Source organism: Nelumbo nucifera, chromosome 8, assembly GCF_055504915.1.
Source record: "Nelumbo nucifera cultivar China Antique chromosome 8, China Antique-T2T, whole genome shotgun sequence".
Taxonomy (NCBI): Eukaryota; Viridiplantae; Streptophyta; class Magnoliopsida; order Proteales; family Nelumbonaceae; genus Nelumbo; species Nelumbo nucifera.
In genome coordinates this window covers 54,157,818-54,179,909 of record NC_142656.1, presented here as the reverse complement: position 1 = coordinate 54,179,909, position 22,092 = coordinate 54,157,818, and the positions used below count along the sequence as shown (strand labels likewise).

The 22,092-nt window shown below is 39.6% G+C and overlaps 2 protein-coding genes across 5 annotated transcripts; one reads left to right on the top strand and one right to left on the bottom strand.

Annotated features, from left to right (window-relative positions):
* Nucleotides 1-4,466: 4,466 nt before the first annotated feature.
* Nucleotides 4,467-10,011, bottom strand: LOC104601623 (uncharacterized). Of its 3 annotated transcripts, none has more exons than XM_010265034.3 (4): nucleotides 9,603-10,011; nucleotides 9,392-9,515; nucleotides 5,282-5,685; nucleotides 4,467-5,201 (listed from the first exon to the last, which is right to left on the bottom strand). In XM_010265034.3, exons 3-4 carry the CDS (start codon nucleotides 5,678-5,680, stop codon nucleotides 4,911-4,913), a joined length of 690 nt encoding a protein of 229 aa, XP_010263336.1. In that variant the 5' UTR covers nucleotides 5,681-5,685; nucleotides 9,392-9,515; nucleotides 9,603-10,011; the 3' UTR covers nucleotides 4,467-4,910. The 3 variants fall into 3 exon arrangements, with proteins under 3 accessions (XP_010263336.1, XP_010263337.1, XP_088748617.1); XM_010265035.2 differs by having other exon boundaries at nucleotides 5,764-9,515; nucleotides 9,603-10,002; XM_088892491.1 differs by having other exon boundaries at nucleotides 5,764-9,515; nucleotides 9,633-10,002.
* A 149-nt stretch (nucleotides 10,012-10,160) lies between these two features.
* Nucleotides 10,161-21,478, top strand: LOC104601625 (uncharacterized). 2 transcript variants are annotated; one of them, XM_010265036.3, is made up of 5 exons: nucleotides 10,161-10,305; nucleotides 10,441-10,581; nucleotides 11,074-11,171; nucleotides 14,390-14,600; nucleotides 21,151-21,478. In XM_010265036.3, exons 2-5 carry the CDS (start codon nucleotides 10,464-10,466, stop codon nucleotides 21,234-21,236), a joined length of 513 nt encoding a protein of 170 aa, XP_010263338.1. In that variant the 5' UTR covers nucleotides 10,161-10,305; nucleotides 10,441-10,463; the 3' UTR covers nucleotides 21,237-21,478. The 2 variants fall into 2 exon arrangements, with proteins under 2 accessions (XP_010263338.1, XP_010263339.1); XM_010265037.3 differs by having other exon boundaries at nucleotides 10,274-10,581.
* The last annotated feature ends 614 nt before the right edge of the window (nucleotides 21,479-22,092 follow it).

The window sequence follows — 22,092 nt, the reverse complement described above, 5'->3', positions numbered from 1 at the left end:
TAGCTCCTCATATTTCTATAAAAAAATGTCATTTTCCTTAACCTCAAATATAGACTTATCATTCATAAATCTCCTATTAGATAACATTCCATTTCTATTTGTTTCTTATACAACAATTATAGAATCTTACACAATCTTAGACTTGAATTTCCTCCTAATCTTATTGATAAAAGATATGTAATGAATTGTTTCAATTTTTTTTTTGTATTTTTCCTATACAACAATATTCTCACTAAGTTTCCATGCAAATTAGAAAATCAAGAAGCAAAAAAGGGCCTTGTCTTTTTCCTCTACATTAATATTAATTTTTCTTAGTTGATCTAAGATATTGTTAAATACATTTAACTGTTAGAAGAGATTTAATCTTCCATTTTTAGTTTATGAAACTTCCATTTCATATATAATATTGTAGTTAAACTTTTTCCCAAATAAAGCTTTTCTAATTTTTCTCACAACTTTTGTTCAAAATTTTTAAAATAATATTAGTAAGAAGCAATCGAATCATACTAACACACCCTCATTTGATATCCTCTTAATCAATATTTTTATCATTCAATTCTTCATTTTTTTCCTTTAATATTCTAACCAAGTCATGTTAAACCAAAATGTTATCCATTTTCTTTTGTTATAGAGTAAAACTACCTTTACCATTAAATATTTAAATATGAAACAAAAAACTTGTATATTTTTTTGTTATTATAAATTAAATAATTCCATAAACACCTTATAAACATCAATTTTGATGTTTTTATATCACTTTATTAAGCTCACAACCACCTATAGGAAAAAACAATAAGTGTTTAAAAAATAGCAACCAAGAGAATTTCATACAAACAAAATAAATAAAATTTAAGGAAAGACAAAAAGTTGGCATCACAAAGAACACAAAAGATCTACTTGATCCAATTAGGGCTATTCACAACAATGACAAATCGACCAAACCGACCAACCCAGCCCGATCTAACCCAATTTGGCCGATTTTTCTTCACCACTGGTCGATTTCGAGTTGTAAAGATGGGTAAACCGATAATTTGGTTCGGTTTCGATTTTCACACATAAAATCCGAAACCGAACCGAGTTATCTAACTAGGTTATCTCTATCCTATTTTTTTCTAGTTACTTATTTTTAGCATTAATTTTTTAGTTACTTCTTTCTAGTTACTTACTAACTTAGTTATCTATTCTTTCTAGTCTTTAAGATTGGCAATAATAGCAAGCATTGCAAGGCAAGCAAAATCCCTAGTCCCTACACCTTCAGAAAGATTGACTTCTTACATTTTTGAAAAAGAGACATTCTCTACTCTCTAAGGTATCATACTATCCTTTACACCAAATAGGCAAATAGGAGTCTTTTCTTTCATAGTACTAGAGATTCTCTACTCTCTAAGCATTGTAGGTCCTAGTCTTTTTCCAAATTTCATTATTCTTTAACTCTTTCTATCCTTTACACCAAATAGGCAAATATGAGCCCTTTCTTTCCTAGACTAGAGATTCTCTACTCTCTAAGCATTGTAGGTCCTAGTCTTTTTCCAAATTTCATTATTCTTTAACTCTTTCTATCCTTTACACCAAATAGGCAAATATGAGCCATTTCTTTCCTAGACTAGAGGTTCTCTACTCTCAAAGCATTGCAAGTCCTAGTCTTCTTCCACTACAAGAAAATGGTGACATAACTACTGAATTGTAGCTATGAACATAAAAGTCATAGCTAGAACATGAGATTTAGCTACGGACAATTTCGTGTCCGTAGCTATAAACTATACTTTAGCTACAGATAGTATGTTCGTGGTTAAAAGCTAATGGTCCATGGCTAAAAGACACCTTTAGCCACAGTTTTTAGGTATCTGTGGCTATATGTTAGAAAACTAGAAGATAACATACAGCTATGGCCATTTCGTTGGTAGTTAAAGATATCTTTGCCTATGAGTACAAATTATTTCTAACTATAGCCATGGATTTTATTTATCTGTGTTTATAACCATCAAGTTAATGACTAAAAGCTATTTATTATAATTATGGAAAATTTTATATTGCCAAAAAGATATGATATTGAAAAGGTTTTGACCAATCACAACCCATGGTGAATTTTGATAAAAATAACTGTTTTTTAAAAAACAACCCGAAACTAGAACCGTTCTAGCCACTTGTTTCTAGGTTGATGGTTCGACAACCATTCGATTCAAACAAACGGTCTGCTCTAACGAAAAAGTTAAGAAAATAATAAAAAAACTAAATAATGGACAAAAATGTTGAACAGGTCGAATGGGTCAATGGTTTGACTGCCCCGACCAATGGGTTGTTGACTGATTCAATGGTTTTTGGCCAGGGACCGGGTTTGGGGGTAAAACAAAACCGGTTGCCTAGATGGTTCCTTGGTGAACGTAGAGAGGTGTAAAACGGGTCGTACTAGGCCAGCACGGCACGACTCGCAGATCATGCCTCCCTCCCCTAGGATATTTTGGGGGGTTGGCCCGGCATGACCCATGGCCCGATCCCTCATGGGCCTGTGTCGGGCTGGTTCATGGGTCGAGCCTTGGGCCAGGTCGGGTTGTGCATTGGGCCAAGGTTATTTATTTTAAAAATTTGAAAAAAACTTAAAATTTTAATTTTATATGAATTTTGATGTATACAATTGCTTATATATACAATAATTAAATAAAATAGTATAATAAAAAATTGTTTATTTTATTAATATATTATATACTATATATTATTATATAAATATAATTTATATTATATAAATATAATATATATATGGGTCGTGGCATGGGCTGTACCAGCCCATGGGCCACGGGTGGCACGGCATGACAGTGCAGGCCGGGTAGGCTCAAAATCATGTCGGGCCGTGCCACAACAGTCCGACCATCCGAGTCAATGGTGACTCGATAACCATGATAAAAATCCACCTGATTGGTTATTACTTTTTTGATATGATGGTTGATTGGGTTGTATTATTTTTCATTATCCACAGTGACGGTGGATTTCTGAAAAGGACTTGAATATTTGCATTTATCCACCAGTCTAACATAGAATCATGTGTGGAAAGGGTTGGTGATGAGGGGTAATTTGGCATGACCTAGTAAATAAAGGTCACGTGGACGCGATCTTCCTGTAGGATGACAACTCAGCAAGGGGAGCCTAGTCAGCAGTATGCGGAGTTTGGACATTTGGCCACCTTGGCATAAAGCCACCTCGGCGCCTAATCGAGTTCAGGGCCCAGGATCCGAAGTGACACGTAATCAATTCCAGTGGCTTCCCAGTAGACTCCGAATATTACGGGACCATACTGCATAACGACAAGCCTTATTTTCTCCCCGACCAGATCGGGCAACGACAATAAGGTTCATTGATTGATACGTTACTCCCCGACTAAAACGGAAACGGATCTCATCCATTTAGGCCGCAGATTTTGGGACTGTTTTGGGAAACCCGCGGTGGCTCAGCTATATAAAGGCATCAATCCCTCAAGGTCCAGGTACGCGCGCGATCACTTGCACCCAAGCTCTCTAGCACTCAAATTCTAGCCCGCAACCACAACATAATACTGACATGAGCATCAGAGCGACCTCCCCGGGTCATCCACCCCGATTACTCTGATCACTGTTTTGTAGTTTGCTCCAACTCATCACTCGAGTACGCCCAGGCAACCCTCCAGCTAGGAGTTGTAATGCTTGAGGCGGTGATCCTGACAGAAATCGAAGTGCCCACATTGCGACTTAAGGCTTATGATGAGGAAGAAAATAATGAAAAGCTCTGTACCAACCTGGAACTTGTAAATGAGGTATGAGACCTGCCCTACATCCGAACTGCGGCATACCAGCAAAAAGTGGCTCGGTACTATAACGCCCAAGTCAAGAAGCGACAATTTCGTGTCGGCGATGTAGTCCAATGGAAAGTTATGGTACCTGAGCCCGGCGTGGGTAAGCTTGGACCGAGCTGGGAAGGTCTGTGTCGTATAAGACGGGTGTACGGGGAAGACACGTATGAGCTCAAGACTTTGGAAGGGAGGCTGGTACCTCGAGCATGGAACATCGACAACTTAAGAAGGTACTGTGTATGAGCCCACAACTCTAGGTATAAGTTACTCATGAGATCGCCAAACTGGTGAAATAGACGACGAGCTGGAGAGAGGACTATAAGTCACTCCCAGAAGCCTAAGGGCTATGATGCCAAGTTGATAACAAACCTTGGCATGATAAAAGTCCTAGTCGCCTCTTCGGCATAGGTAGATAAAAGCCTAGTCGCTTTGGCATGGGAAAAGCAAAGTGACCAAGGCACAGACAGGTCGGGTATGTACCCAGTGTCTGTTCACCCTGACATACAATGACGATTATTCCTACTAGTGCCGAGCTTGCCAACTCGGGAGTAATCTATACTTAGAAAAAAATTTACTTCTAATTGGTTTAGCTCGACAGATCAGGAGTAATCTACACTTAGAAAAATTTGCACACAAAGATTGCAAAACACTTGTATTTCATTGTTAAAGAATTTCGAGTACAAAGAAAAGAGAAAGATTACAATTGCCTAACCGAGCTCGGAGGCTCGGAACATCGAGCATTACAAAAGGGGGGTCCAAGAAAAGAGGCGTCAATATGTTTGGGGCTCTTCATCCTTAATGGAGACTTTAGTAAAAGAATTTGTCTCCATATGGTCCTCGGTGGTACCGCTCTCCTCTCCATCGTCATCAAGAAGGTCATCGTTGCTCTCCGCCTCAGAGTCCAGATCCTTGGCGGCTTCAACTGCCATTTCCTTGGTGATCTTCATTGTGGTGATGGCGTTGAGGTTGAGGTGGGGAAATTCATGCCGGGTCAACCACCTACTGAGCTTGAATCCCTTGTGGTAGCCTGCTGTCCCAGCCTCGACCAACCTTTCCCGAAGCTCCACCTTAGACTTGTACTCTTCAACTGCCTTCACCTTGGCCTCCTCCATCGCTTGAAGCAGGATTTCGGTCCGTTCCTCACATGGGTCTTGAGGTTCTTGATCTCCCTCTTCAATGCCGCTTCACGCTCTTCGAGCTCATTCTCTGTTATTAGCAAAGTTAGCAGCTCCTTCTTAGCTCGCATGTCATTCTTCAGTTGGTTGATTTCGCTACGAGCTAAGTTAAGTTCGGTGTGGGCATTTCGGGAAGACTCCTCGGCTTCGAGAGCGCGTTTTAGGTTCACCTCAGACTGGTAAGCCAAGGCGTGGATAGAGGAGTTCACCTGCCATGGGAAGAAAACAAGCATCAGTATACAAAAAATCTAAGTATAAAGCAACTTGAAAGATAAGTTCAAGAACATACCACCATACAATGTGTGGTCGCTCGGGCCCCGAGCTGAGCAACTGGCAAGTCTGCCCAACGAGTGACCTCCTCAGTAAACACCACGTCCTTGCTCTTAAGAAGGCCAAATTTCAGAGTCAAAATACTCCGGACTGGAGCATCGGTGCTTGTAGAGGTGGTGGTCGTTGGAACATGCTCCAAAGACGTAGTCTCCTCGGGTATGTGGGGTGGGGTGGCCTTGACTAGGTCCTCCTCAACCAGATCGATTACGGGAGGCTGTTCGGTAACAGGTGGGTGTTCAGGCTCAATGACCTTAGTGGTGGTAGCTTCAGTTTTGATGCGAGCCTTCTTAGAGGCTCTCTTCTTGTTCTTTCCTATTTTCATGCTCCCGAAGAGGTCATCGGCGAGGATGTCGTCCATGGCAACTGCAATAAGAAATGAGCTAAGTTAGATACAATACCAAAGTAAAACAGATGGAAAAAATACAGCAAGTAGCAACCTACCAGGAGGACTTAGGCCGACTTGTACGAGTTTCTCCTCAATCACGAAGTTTTCGAACTTCAGGCCAAGCTTCGCCCAAGATCGGACCTCCTCCCTTGTCTTCAAGTCCAGTCTAACACCGGGGTCCTGGATGGCTGCCCTCTAGTGAGTTGGAAAAGGCCACCCATCAGTGTTGCGGACCATGAAGTAGCGCGTCTTCTACGTCGGGACCTTGTTAGGGAGCTCATGCAATAGTTTGTACCCAGGACGAGGAGACAAATAGTAAGCTCGCCTGTGCTCGGCCAGAACGTAGGACGAGTTCTTCTTAATGGAAAGGATCAAAGAGAAGATGTCGAGGTCAAGGGGATGGTTGTAATCATGGAAAATAGAAATGGTCCCTAAGATATTACGAATGGAGTTCAGGTGTAGCTGGTCTATGGTGATGTTAAACAATTTAATGATTTCGATTATAAGATGATGAAGTGGAAGACACAGATTGGCTACGAGCTGCTCCTCGAAGACCATGATCTCATTGTAATCATGATCCCAAGGAAAGTTGCTTAAGGGGATGCTATACACAAAGTCACTAGAGAACCTGTACCGAGCTACCAAGGCTAGGAGCCTGTCTGCCGTCATTGTCGACGGGCCGAAGTTGTCTGGCGGCCAACCTCGGTGTGAGGTTAAAGCTGATTTGCCAGAAGCTTCTCGCTCCTGCCGAGGTGAGTCCACCTCGGGCGGACTGAGGCCCACATCCTGTCCCGAAGTGACCACCTCGGCAGGATGAGGCTCCACGGTCTGAGCCGAGGTACCCACCTTGGCCCCAACCTACTCACCGCTCCCGTCTAGAAGACTATCTAAACTAAGGCTAGAAGACATATTAAAGGGAAGGACAATGGAATCAAAAGAGCAGAGGAAGGTGGACTCACCAAAAGGACCGAAGAAAGAGAGACAATCTCGGACCCAGGAATAGCTGACACTGAATTGGAATACTTGAGCGTGACCTCAAAAATTGTGGACTTGCGAATTTGTGACGAAGAAAATGGGCCCTTTGGCCCCTATTTATAACCAACATATTCGGGAATCAATGGTCAAGATCAACACGATCCGACGGCTCCTAGGAAAATTGGTTGCACACCTCCCTAGGTTGAAATCGATTTAGCACGTATTTTGACATTCACGGAGTCTATAATCGGCTTGACGTCCACGCATACCGGGTACACGATCTGGGTCACTTCCTGGTTGAGCCGAACGGTTGAACAGGTCCGACCAACGACTCCCCCTCCACAATCACCTAGACTTCGTGTCAAATCCACCTAAGCTTGTTATGAACTCCCCACGCCAGGTTAGGACCCCTGCCACGAGGAGTGGGGGGCAATTGATGAGGGGTAATTTGACACGACCTAGTAAATAAAGGTTATGTGGACGCGATCTGCCTGTAGGATGACAACTCAACAAGGGGAGCCTAGTCAGCAGTATGCGGAGTTTGGACGTTTGGCCACCTTGGCATAATGTCACCTCGGCATAAAAGCCACCTCAGCGCCTAATTGAGTTTGGGGCCCAGGAACCGAAGTGACACGTAATCAATTCCAGTGGCTTCCTAATAGACTCCAAATATTATGGGATCATACCGCATAACAGCAAGCCTTATCTTTTCCCCGACCGGATCAGGCGGCGACAATAAGGTTCATTGATTGATACGTTACTCCCCGACTAAAATGGAAACAAATCTCGTCCATTTAGGCCACAGATTTCGAGACTGTTTCGGGAAACCCGTGATGGCTCAGTTATATAAAGGCATCAATCCCTCCATGGTCCAGGTACGCGCACAATCACTTGCACCCAAACTCTCTAGCACTCAAATTCTAGCTCGCAACCACAACATAATACTGACTTAAGCATCAGAGCGACCTCCCCAGGTCATCTACCCCGGTCAGTCTGATCACTGTTTTGCAGTTTGCTCCAACTCATCACTGGATTACACCTAGGCAGCCCTCCAGCTAGGAGCTTCCAGATCGTGCATCATCAATTGGCATTATGCTAGATGTATTCAACTTTTTCTACCTTGCGTACAAGAGTGTAAACCTTGTACCTTAACTCTATACATTTCTTATAATTAATAAAAATCATCATTTAATGTTAAAAAAATGATTGATCAAGATTCCCCATGCAGAAGCTATCAAAGTTTAGTTTTAGAGTTTACATGGGTTGTGGTATCCAATCTGGTGATAACAATTCTTTGGGATGAAGAAGCATCCATCACTTGCTGATTTCTGAGAAAAAGTCATCATTGCTGAAATCCCTATACTCTTTGTCTTGTCTTGGTTCAATGAGCCATCTGGTTTGTAATCAAATCAAGAATGTTCACCATAGTTCTTTATTTGTTGTTGATGACTGTTGTTTTTCTTTTCTTTCATACAGACCATAAGACTGTTGCTCTCATGCTCCTCCACATAATCAATTCCAGTGTTTTAAAAGAAATTAAAAATAATATGTAATTATAAATGCAAGCTTTAATTTTAAACACAATGTTTTAAAAAACCTATTAGCTCAAATTAAAATGCATAAACATAACATAGAAAACACAGGCAAAGTGAGGATGCAAAGATAAAATCAAGAATAACATATAAAACATGTTCAAGCACTCAACAATTCAAGCATATGAAATTTTCAACCTCTTTATTTCTTTCCCAATCACATTACTTCAAATGGCTAATGCGATGTTAAACATGTAGTATTGCTAATTCTGCAAGCTGCCTTTGTTACTTTGTACCAAGTCCCTTGAGGCAATACCAAACATGCTAGGTTTGCTTCAAGGAGCTTGGTACAAGGGCAGCATGCAAATTATGAATACAACATGTTTAACATTGCATTATCTATTTCCGACTATATTAACACTATTTCCGACTATATTAACATTGCATTATCTGTTTCACGTCAAGTTAGTGACATGGTGTATTTTAGACATTTTGAAAAGTTGTGGTGAGTTTAAGAGAATTGCTGAAAACTCATGGTGAGTTTTAGACAATTTCCCTTATAATTGTAATATTAATTTTAATATTATTCTATTTAATTTTAAATTGAAATTGTTGAATATATTAATATTTTATATGTCGTTTCTTTAGATTACATGTTTATAATTAAGATAAGAAAATTAATTATATTTCACTTATAATTATAAATTAAATGATGGATTAGTGGTTTAGCAACTTAAGACACTTAAGTGCTTAATGCTTAAACCTGGGTTCAAATTGTATATGCTGCATTTTTTAATATTAGAATTGTGCACGTATCCGTTTGTATTGACGCGACCCATGTATGCACAATTAGCATAATACAATGCCAGTCATATGAATCACTACCCTAAATTCTTCCAATCACTTTTTTGAAATTGATTGCAATTGTATCCAAAAGTTAAAAGGGAAGTGATTGCAATTACCAAACTTCAGAGTTTTAGCAATTGTTAGGGAGCTTTCATCAATTTCTAGGGCTGGATTCGAGCCGGGCCGAGCTGTACATCTGAGTATTCGAGCTCAGCTCGGTAGGAAAATGCAAGGCTCAAGCTCGGGCTTGAGCTCGGTTCAATTACAAAATTCACAAGTTCGAACTCGACTCGGCTCGAGCTCGATAATGAACTGAGCTCCCAAATATTACCTTTGAATGTGAAGCTTTGGTTTATTCACCCTTAATGGGGGCAATGTCATAGCCCGTAGGGTTCTTGTCGATGCAATCAATCCTTCCCGGTTCAAACTTCGAAGTCCCAACTCCCAACTGTAGTCTGTAGAGAAAAACCCCAAATCAAAAGAAGAAGAAGAAGAAGAAGAAGAAGAAGAAGAAGAAGAAGAAGAAGAAGAAGAGAACTCACAAGTCACAAAGCCATATCCTTTTGACCTACTGGTGCTCTTGTCGGCGATGATAATTGCTTCAAGAAGCAGAGAGTGAGAGAGATCCAGAACTAGAGGCGTCGAAACTCTGAGAGCTGAGAGCCTAAGACCGAAGGCTCCTCCCACTTTCGATAACTAGGTGAGAGCTGAGAGCCTGAGACCATCGACCGCCTACCGGTGAGAGTTGTGAGAGCAGAGCTGCAAAGAACAAAACTATGAGATGAAGAAGGGACGAAAAAGAAAGGATTTAGCCGCTTAGATTTTTTGATCGAAGAAGATGAAGAGTCAAAAGGGATGTTTTCTCCCTCTCTAGTCTCGAAGAAGTAAATATACTGTGTAGGGACTATGGTATAACTATGTCCCTACCAATAAAATTTTCTAAAAAGGTATATATACTTATATATAATATGTATAATATAAATATATACATATATAGAGGCTCGTTAAACTCGCGAGCCTAAGGAACCGAACTTTAAATTGTTCGACTTCGGCTCGATTGACAGACGAGCCATGTATTCGACTCAAAACTCGATCTGGGTCCGGCCGAACTGACCTTTGCACGAGTGAGCTCGAATAGCTCGTGAAAAGCTCGGTTCGTGTCCACCACCGGCAATTGCCCCAATTACGCCTCGCTTCTCCAACTTCCGATCGCCTCGCTTCAGCGGCTGAGCCAAAACCTTCAAAGTTCAAAGAAGCCCTTTCTCTCCCTTCTCTGTTTTCTCTCTCCGTTCTCGTTATATTGTCGTCAAAAGTAAAAAAACAGAAGAAATCTCGCAGTTGACAAACTCATATGGTTTGCTTCTTTGGTTTTGTTGATAGATGAGCCCAAGAAAACTGCAATAATGGAGAAACATTGCCTGAAGCGTAGCAAGTTATCAGTGGGCAACAGAGAGGAAGCTGAACCGGAGGAGGTTTATCATGTTACTTCAGGATATGAAGACTGCTCGAAAGGATTGAAAAGTAAGCAATGGTAACTTCGTACTTGGTACCTTACCTCTATCTGTTTGTGCTTGCTCTCTCTGGGTCTTCTTCCACCCAAGTGATTATTTCTAGCTGTTGAGATGTTGATGCGGCATTTACCAGTAACTTTTCTTGAGTAAACAAGTCTCGAACTTGTTAAATGGATCTTTCTGCTTTGTGGGTGTCATATTTTGCTCCAAATTTGTCACTAGAGCTAAGCATAAGACTGTAGACAGAAATAGAGAATCAGTGGCTTTGGATTTTCTAAGTGTCCATTCCTCGGTTAAGTTGGAACTGTCATTGCAAGTTTGACCCTGATCCCTTTGTTCCTTTCTACTTATGGGCTGATTAAGGGAAGCCCTTGAGATGTTGTTTCTATAGATTTATAACTAATTTTTATTGAGTAAGCATTAGCGAGAATCTCCGATTTGTGAAATTAATCTGCTTGCTTTATGGGTTGCATGCTTTGCTTAGAAATTTCTTTGATTACAGAGTGGATAATGGAATATCATGAAAGGAGACCGGGATTGAATATGTTGAAGCAAAGAATTGATGAATTCATAATTGCCTGCGAGGAACAGGAGGAACAGGTACCTTCCCTCTCTTATGCGTCAAAAATACCTGTTGACACTACTGCATGAGATTATTCACAGTGACGGTGGATTTCTGAAAAGGACATGAATATTTGCATTTATCCACTAGTCTAACATAGAATCATGTGTGGAAAGGGTTGGCATTATGCTAGATGTATTCAACTTTTTCTGCCTTGCGTACAAGAGTGTAAACCTTGTACCTTAACTCTATACATTTCTTATAATTAATAAAAATCATCATTTACTGTTAAAAAATGATTGATCAAGATTCCCCATGCAGAAGCTATCAAAGTTTAGTTTCAGAGTTTACATGGGTTGTGGTATCCAATCTGGTGATAACAATTCTTTGGGATGAAGAAGCATCCATCACTTGCTGATTTCTGAGAAAAAGTCATCATTTCTGAAATCCCTACTCTTTTTCTTGTCTTGGTTCAATGAGCCATCTGGTTTGTAATCAAATCAAGAATGTTCACCATAGTTCTTTATTTGTTGTTGATGACTGTTGTTTTTCTTTTCTTTCATACAGACCATAAGACTGCTGCTCTCATGCTCCTCCACATAATCAATTCCAGTGTTTTAAAAGAAATTAAAAATAGTATTTAATTATAAATGCAAGCTTTAATTTTAAACACAATGTTTTAAAAAACCTATTAGCTCAAATTAAAATGCATAAACATAACACAGAAAACATAGGCAAAGTGAGGATGCAAAGATAAAATCAAGAATAACATATAAAACATGTTCAAGCACTCAACAATTCAAGCAAATGAAATTTTCAACCTCTTTATTTCTTTCCCAATCACATTACTTCAAATAGCTAATGCGATGTTAAACATGCTGTATTGCTAATTCTGCAATCTGCCTTTGTTACTTTGTACCAAGTCCCTTGAGGCAATATCAAACATGCTAGGTTTGCTTCAAGGGGCTTGGTACAAGGGCAGCTTGCAAATTATGAATACAACATGCTTAACATTGCATTATCTTTGCATCCTCGCTTTGCCTATGTTTTCTGTGTTATGTTTATGCATTTTAATTTGAGCTAATAGGTTTTTTAAAACTGTGTTTAAAATTAAAGTTTACATTTTTTTAATTAATACTATTTTCTGTTTGCACCTTGCTGCAAAAAGCCCTTTGCCTTTTTTTTTCACCTTGCACCTTAAAACACTGTGCACAATTATCCAGACAAAATCTCAGCCTCTCCCCATCACCCAACATGTATCCTATCCCTTTAGAGAAAGAGCTGTAAAATTTTATCTCTTTTCATACAGAGTAGCCATAGGAAGCAAGGGGATCTTCTGAAGTCCAATCTGTTCTCGAGACCCCAAACTTAGTGGCAAGCAGCCTCCTCCACCACTTCTATCTTTCCACCCCAAGCATCCATACCCACTTCCCAAGCGAGGCAATATTAACATCTTTATTCTTCTTGATGCTCAAGCCCCCTTCCTTAAGAGGAAGGCAGATCCGATTCCAATTCACTACACGAATTTTGTTCTCCTCCTGCCATCCATGCCACAGGAAATCGCTTTGCAACTTCTTAATTCTATTAGCAACTTTCATTGGAATAGGAAACAAAGACATGGTAAGATGGAAAGTGAGAACGACAGCTTTTAATCAAGGCCATCCTTCCACCTTTAGATAGATATTTCATGTTCCAGGAGGAGATCTTTTAATAAAAGAAATTTTATTAAAAGAAAAAAAGGTTATAGAAGAGTAGGAGGTGACAAAGGCACCTCAACACTATAAAGCAACAAGAGGGATTTTTTCTGGTCTTTCCTAGTCCAAATTGGATTCTATAAAGGGGGATTTAAGCCCTTATGTTGAGCCATTGCAATTGAAAATTAAAAGAGTTAATTTGATGAATGAAAGTTTAGTTTTGTAAATCCTGCTTATGTTCAGTTATTTCTTTATTCTTTATTTCTTTCTTATACAACAACTCTTTCTTGTGAAGTCTAAAATACACAAAGTCCATTAAAAAAATATCTAAAAAACTCAGACAAGCTTCAACTGAATTGCATAAGACCAGCTTTATTCTCTCCAAAAAAGCTATATGGACTGAATTGGTGTGGTTTCACTCAAAACTATTTTATAAAGCCAAATTTCTCGGAAAATAGTTATACTTGAACATGCATGGCTTAATCTTTAAGACATCACCAACTAATTTTCTTTAGTTTATCAAAAAAAAAAAAAGATAATGTAAACAGGTCCAACTTCAATGGCTCAAACAAGATCATTACTAAAAAGAAAACCCCATGAATTCTGCTATTAAAGGAATGACAATTCATGATTGTAAGGGGTGATGACTCACCACCTTCTTCTTGTATCTTCTTTTATTTTAATAAAATCTTTGTTTTTACCTATCAAAAAAAAAATACAGCTTGCTTATGTCAGCAAGTCTATTGATCATGATCTGTAGGATTGCTTCAGGTTACTTTAATATCAGCTAGGTTGATCTCAGGTGCAGAGTAGATATATGGTAAATAGAAAAAGAGAAAGTTGTTACATGGGTCAAAGTAGTAAGAAATGATTTAAACACTTATAATTAAGTGAGGGATGTTGCATTAAACCAAATGGAATAGTGAAACAGGATTCATGTGGCTGATTCCATATAGTTGGGATAAGGTTTTGGTGATGATGATGACAAAGAGAATGGGAAGTGAAGAATGAGAGACAAGAAGGAAACAGAATAGTAAGAGCCAAGAGATCAGGGTAGTTGGTCCCCTTATTAAATAAAAATTTACAGTAGCAGCCCTTTGACCAGACATAAGTATGTTTAAATCATCACTTTGATCTCTTTTACTAGTTTTCCTGAAACTAAATGGACCTTTCAAGCTCAGTCTCCCTCTTTTGTCCTCTTTCTTGTTTATTACTGAGGAACCAATGGTATCGGAATTAATTTGATTGACCATCCTTCTCTTGGTATACACATACTATTATTTCAAGAGGTAATTAATCATGTTTGTTATTTTTTGGAAGAACATAATATATATTTAGTTCTGTATTTATTTATGCAGAGAGTAACTTGATATCCAAGGGCTACATGGTATGTCTTAAGATGTAGGATATTGTCTAGTTACATATAGAATCGTTCATGTCTGCAACATGTTTAATACATCTATGTGTAGAGTTATTCTTTATGGTCCTTGTCCTTCTAGTTGGAATGCAGTTTATAAAATTTTGAAGGGCCTAACCATTTAATTGCTTTTCAATAAATGTAGGAGAAAAAACAGAGAGAAGCCCAGGCTGCAGAGGGAGGATGGACAGTTGTGGTTCACCATAAAGGCAGGAAGAAGACAACTGATTCCGAAAGTGGGATAAGAGTGGGTTCTGTTGCCCAGGCTGCTGTAGTTGAGAAAATGGCCAAAAAGAAAAGCAAAGAAGTAGGTCTTGATTTCTACAGATTTCAGAGAAGGGAAGCCCAGAGGAATGGTACGGTACAATTACTGAAAATTAGCTTACATTTTTCTTTCTGAAATACTTGATCATGAATATTAATATTTCCTTCAGCTTGTCTTTTTACCTGTCAAATCCAAGACAGTGTAAATATATATGGTTTCCATTTGTAGTGTCCAAACCACCCAATGCTGCAGCTATACTTATTTTGCATCTACTTTTGTTGTACCGGCTATACTTATTTCATGCATTGACTACATTGTTTGTATTGATCATCTTGTTCACATGGGTGTCTAGAAGATTGGTTTCCTAGACATTCATGTGTTGCAGTGGGGTGGTGGAACCATAATTTATAGTGGAAGGCAATCCTTTGAGTTTGTTGTGCATTCTCCCAATTGCTTACACCTAGCTGTTTAATATAAACCTTTACACTTTGTTGGCTATAGCTGGATCGTATGGTTGGGATAAGGTTTTGTTGAGTTGAGTTGAATTCATGAGGAAATAGGAAACTGGTTACTATGCTGACACACATGAACTTTGTATTTCAAGAAAAAAAAATATGACATTTAATATGCGGTTCTGGTACATTTTAGACATGCAAGATGCAACCAAAACTTCAGGGTAAGCCCATGTTTATTTGTTTTAACCCTTTCCAGTTTTTTTATACTGTCTTAGTGAGTTGAGCTTATAATCTATATGTAGTCAGTTATATTATTCTAGCATGCTAATCAAGTTTGTTGGGGTCCCATGTTTATGCTGCCTTGGGCACATAAGATGGAGGATAAAATATGCAATTGATGTGAATCAGTCTTCTAATATCAGGTTTAAAATCAGTAATTAACAGTGCAAATCAGATCTGAATAATAGTGCAAGAGTTGTGTATGTCGAAGAGAAGAGGTAAGAGAAGAAGAAGTCGAATAATTCACCCTTCTCCTCTAACCCTATTTTATTAATCTCTAGGAATTAATGATGACAAATATGCCCTTAAGTGATTGGCCATCTTGGCAATTACATAAAGAAAATAAAACAAGAACAAATAACAGGCCCATTAAGTGAGACCCATCAACATAAAATAAAAGATAAAAATAAAGGATATCACACAAGCAGCTGTTAGGGCCCATTCGGCCCAGTCTCTTTACACTCCCCCTCAAGCTGAGCATAGATGTCAATCATGCCCAGCTTGCTTATATAGTGTGTCAATTTCCCTTTGGGAACTCCCTTGGTCAAGATATCAGCCAGTTGCTCTTCTAATGTGATAAATGGCAAACAAACTTCTCCTGAAGAGACTCTTTCCCTTATGAAATGCCTATCAACCTCAACGTGCTTAGTTCTGCCATAGTAGTTCTGACACACCGTGAGCCATTGCCCTGTATTCTGCTTCAGCTGAGGATCTAGCAACTACTGATTGTTCCTTACTTCTCCAAGGCACAATATTCCCAGCAACCAGAGCACAATAACCAGAGGTGGACCTTCTGTCATCCATACATCCTGCCCAATCTGCATCAGTAAAGGCCTCCAACTTCATGTGGCCATGCTTAGCAAATAGAATACCTTTCCCTGGAGTACTTTTCAAGTAGCACAGAACCCTTTCCGCATCAGCTAGATGAGTATCTCTAGGCAAATGCATAAACTGACTAATAACACTTACTGCATAGGAAATATCTAGCGGAGTCGTGCAAAGATACAAAAATTTCCCAAGCAGTCTCTGAAACACTCCCTTATCAGACAAAGGTGCACCATCTGTGGCAGAAAGTTTATGATTAGGATCAATGGGAGTGGAGATGGGTTTAGCTCCAAGTTTACCAGTTGCAACAAGAAGATCAAGGGCATATTTGCGCTAAGATATGAAAATACCGTCCTTAGACCGAGCAACTTCAATGCCCAAGAAATACTGAAGGTCTTCCAAGTCTTTGATTTCAAATTCAGAATTGAGAAATCCTTTTTAGTTTCCTGGCCTCTTCAATGTCATTACCTATGACCACAATATCATCAACATAAACAATCAAGAAGGTCACCAGAGTGTTATTTCTCTTTAAGAACAATGTATGATCAGATTGTGTTTGAATGTAGCCAAAGGAGACAAGAGTAGCCCGAAATCTCTCAAACCAAGCCCGAGGAGATTGTTTGAGACCATAAATGGATTTGTGTAGTTTACACACCTTGCCTTTCATTTCTTTCCCATACACCCCTGGTGGTAGAGACATATAGACTTCTTCATGCAGATCTCCATTCAAGAAAGCATTTTTAACATCAAACTGGTGTAGGGGCCAGTCAAAGGTAGCTGCTAGAGAAAGCAAGACCCTAACTGAAGTCATCTTAGCTACAGGAGCAAAGGTCTCAAGATAGTCAATGCCATACAATTTGGTGTAACCCTTGGCAACCAACCTAGCCTTATACCTCTCAACCGAGTCATCAGAGTGATATTTAATGGTAAACACCCATTTACACACCACTGGTTCCTTCCCTTCTGGCAAGTCCACAATATCCCAGGTATGGTTCTTATATAATGCTTCAAGTTCAGTCTTCATAGCATCCCTCCATTCAGGTTGAGATAATGCTTCCGGTACAGACCTGGGTATCACATGTGAAGAAATAGAAGCAAGAAATGAGTAGTAGGAAGGAGAGAGAAGGCTGTAAGATAAATGTTTGGAGATGCAATGGGCTATACACTTCTGCTTGCCCTTGCGAAGAGCAATAGGAAGGTCAAGGTCAGGGACGGTCGAAGGTGGGTTGATAGAGGGCTGACCTGTTTCCTCAGGAACTATGGGAGTGGAAAGATGCTCTTCTGAAGAAGTGGAAACAACATGCATATGTCTGAATCTCCACCTTTGGTAACACCTTTGGAGAGTAGGAGCAGAAGCAAGAGGAGGATCAAGGGTGGGTCCAGTGGAAGAGGTGGACACCCCATAATCAGACTCAGAAGGGATGGGAAGAGGAACAACTGGAGACATAGCAATGGGTTCATCAGATGTCTCCCCCTCAGGAGGAATACTAAAGAAATGAGTCAACTCTGCAAAGGTGACATCCCGAGATACAAAGAGGGTGCCACGAACTGGATCAAAACAACAATAACCCTTTTGTGTAGAGGCATATCCCAGAAGCACACACTTATGAGCCTTAGTTTCAAATTTATGCCTTTGGTGGCTATGAATATGCACATAACAAGTACTCTCAAATACACGAAGAGGGAGAGAAAATAGATCCTCATCCGGGAAGAGAAGACTGAAGGGGGTTTTAAAGCCAAGGACCCTGGAGGGCATACGGTTGATTAGGTAGGTAGCAGTATGAACAACATCTCCCCAAAACCTTACATGAACATGGGATGCAAATAAAAGGGATCTGGCAACCTCAACCACATGTCTGTTCTTTCTTTCCGCCACCCCGTTTTGTTGTGGAGTGTAGGAACAAGAACTTTGATGAATAACCCCAAAAGTTTCAAGATAGGTGGAGAGGGTTTTCTCAAAGTACTCCTTAGCATTGTCAGAGCGGAATATTTTGATACGGGTATTAAACTGGGCGAGGATGAGTTCATGAAAAATTTTCACAATAATTGGTACTTCATCCCAGGATTTCATGAGATAAATCCAAGTATAACGAGAATAATCATCAATAAAAAGGATAAAATACCTGTAGCCCCCCATGGTTGGCATGTGATATGGCCCCACACATCAGAGTGAACAATATGGAAAGGAGGAGATCTTTTATTACTGATTGAATAGGAATGTCTACAATGCTTTGCTAGCTCACATGACTCACAATGAAGACTAGATAAAGACACTCCTTTAAACATATCTGGGAACAGATGACTTAAAGCAGAAAAAGACAAATGACCAAACCGGAAATGACATAACAAAATTTTGTTAACAGACTCCGACACAACTGACTCTAAAGCAACTCCATGAGGTGGTTCCAAGACTTGATTTGGTGTGTCCATCAGGTATATTCCGTTCGCCTCATGGCCACTCCCAATCGTCCTCTGAGACTGCAGGTCCTAAAAAACACAATGAGTGGGAAAGAAGGTTATGCTGCAGTTCATGGACTTTGTTAAGCTATTAACAGATAAAAGGTTTGTGTTAAGCTTAGGAACATGGAGGACAAGGTGTCAGAGGTCTTTATATCTCCTTTACCAGAGATGGGGGCAAGTGACCCATCAGCAAGGGATATTTTCTCTTTCCCAGAGAGGAGATGATATGAACAAAAGGGTTAGATAGGCTGGTCATATGGTTTGATGCACCGGAATCTATAATCCAAGGGAGTTTATGATTACCTGAAACTGAAGCATGATTTGCTGAGGCATATGTACCTGAGTGAGCAAAGGCCGACGAAGAGGATGTACTGTTGGAAGGGTGGGCTGAAGAAACTGTAGCTTCCAGGTGATTTAGGAGCCTCCCATACTTCTCAAAGTCTAACTTCATTGCAGCCAACTGCTCAATGGTTTATGTTTTCTCACTCTCCTTACTTTCCCCTTCAGGTATTGTAGCAGCATTAGTAGTCTTGAGTTTTCCTGCTTGACTGCCCTTCTTAGGATTGTTCTTAAACCTCTCAGGGAGTAGTTCAGGGTGAAGTTTCCAGCAGGTGTCCTTGGTATGCCGTGGTTTCTTGCAATATTCACACACCTGCTCCCCCTTTTCAGTAGGCCCCTTAGATTTCATTCCCGCATGTGCAAAGTGTTCTGTAGGTGGACTTTGCAACTGAACTTGTCATCTTCTTTCCTCACTACTTATCATGGCATATTCCTGTGATAGAGTAACCTCATCTCTGGCCAAAATATTCTGTCTGATAATATCAAACTCAGGGTTGAGTCCAGTGAGAAACTCGAACATCCTGTTTCTCTCCACCAGCTTTCTGTACATTTCAGCATCCTTCTTACTCTCCCATACCACAGTTTCCATAACATCAATTTCCTGCCATAGGGATTTTAGTATAGAGTAGTAGATTGCTACACTCTTCTCCCCTTGTCTCAGGTTCTTCACATCACTTTTCAATTTGTACGCTCGGGCTACATTCAGTTTCTGTGAATAAGTCTCAGTTACACTATCCCATATCTCCTTAGCAGAAGACATCCAGAGATAGTGCTGGCTTATATGAGGTTGCATAGAGTTAACTAACCATCCTATAACGGTATAGTTCTCTTGCATCCATCTCTCAAATTCAAGATCTGTCTCTTCGGGTTTCACCTTACTGCCTGTGAGATACCCGAGTTTTCCTCTACTACAAACATAAATTTTTAGACTGTAACCAGGCAAGATAGTTTGTCCCATCTAGCTTAATCGTGGTAACACCAGTCAAAACGGAATCTACTGGAGCAGGTCCAGAAACCGGCACCTGCTTGAACTCACTTCCGTATGTCTCCATTAATCAAACGGAAATCAAAGAACTGAAATTTTAACTATGCAAACTTACTTGAAGTCAAACCAGAAATAGGGTGCTTGAAAAACTAGGGTTTTGCTCCGTCCAGCAGATGTGAGGAAGAGAGAAGATGGTGCCGCACCAATCAGACTGACCCAAACTCTTCCTAACCTGAACCGCCCTCCTTTAGCAGTCACAAGACACCTTCCAAGCACAGAGCGCCACACCCAAGCTTCACCTTTCCTGGTAACCTCGAAAATCTCTAGTTGGCTAGGGTTTTGGGCAGCAGCAAAACAGCATCGATTATTGGCAAAATTCGGCCAGAACTTAAATCTCCAACCCTTCTACCAACTAGGCAAGTGATTCTCTATACTATAGAGAACCTATCTCTCCATACACTCTCTTGATTTTAGAGTGTACAGGAACGAAGAAAAGGAAGAAAGAAGAATTGTACCCGCTCTGATACCAAGATGTGAATCAGTCTTCTAATATCAGGTTTAAAATCAGTAATTAACAGTGCAAATCATATCTGAATAATAGTGCAAGAGCTGTGTATGTCGAAGAGAAGAGGTAAGAGAAGAAGAAGTCGAATAATTCACCCTTCTCCTCTAACCCTATTTTATTAATCTCTAGGAATTAATGATGACAAGTATGCCCTTAAGTGGGCGGCCAGCTTGGCAATTACATAAAGAAAATCAAAAAGAACAAATAACAGTTCCATTAAGTGAGGCCCATCAACATAAAATAAAAGATAAAAATAAAGGATATCACACAAGCAGCTGTTGGGGCCCATTCAGCCCAGTCTCTTTACAGTGTATCAATTATTTCAACTTACAATACATAAACACTTATCTCCAATTAAATGCCAGCAAAGCTATTTGTGTCATAACCTTGTAAGAGAATCTGTTTTCATTTAACCTTTACTGATCAAAATTTTTTCCTTCAACTTATCAAAAAAAATCTGTTTTTATTTCTGCAATAGTGATCGTTTTCCCTCTTGTGCTAATGGGCTTTGCCTGATCAATTATATATTTTAAATCCTATGGATGCAATACCCACATCTGCATCCATAGCAGATAATTGGTTTTTCGTGTTCTGCCTTCTCATTCTGTTATATGGTTATTTGCTATGATCTGCTTACCCTATTCAGTTATATGTTATCAAATGTTGAAGGACCTTGTGGGCATATATGGTATCTATTGAATGTTGACCGAATCAAAACATTTAATCTGTGCAGAGATTGTGATGTTGCAAAACAAATTTCAGCAGGATAGAAAGCGGATACAACAACTGAGGGCTGCTAGGAAATTCCGGCCCTACTAAATGATGTAAGCCTTTTGATGGAAGATTTAGAAGCCTCCCAGGTGTTTCTCATGTATTGTCTATCAAACGAAACACAGCTTTAATATTTCAAGATAAATTCTAGAGAATTTCTTGCTTGCTTATTGGTGAATTCTTGAAGAAATGGAGCAGATGGATAAAACTCAGTAATTGAATATACCAGTTTTGTGTGGTTTAAGAGAAAATTTTGAGGCATTTATCACACTAGATCTTTTCATTGGCCATTATTGGTTCCCCCATTTGTTCAAACGATGGTGACTTTGCCTACTATATATATTCTATCAACAAATAAACCATTTGTCACCCACTGTTAATTTCTTTCCCTTCGTTTCATCACTTCATCTTATAGCCAGAATGGCAAGAAGAAAGTTATCAGGACATTCCATCACATGGCACAACAAATGGAATACCAAAGCTTATGTATTCTATCAACAAATAAACCATTTGTCACCCACTGTTAATTTCTTTCCCTTCGTTTCATCACTTCATCTTATAGCCAGAATGGCAAGAAGAAAGTTATCAGGACATTCCATCACATGGCACAACAAATGGAATACCAAAGCTTATGTATGTGTTCCCAAATGAATACTAGACCTTGGCACACCAATGAATCTTGTTGCTCAGAATATCATGTTTTGATAACATTTTTGTTCAGAACTTGAGGCTTCATATACAATACAAGGTTGTCGATGATTCATTTAGATGGGAAGGTGAACTTTGCAGTTCAGGCGAGGTTGATTTCGTCCCACTGTCATACCCAGAACCTAATTATTGATCAAATATTTCATACAAGATTTCCATGCAAGTTTTAGTCTTTTGAGATTCACCTTCACTTCAA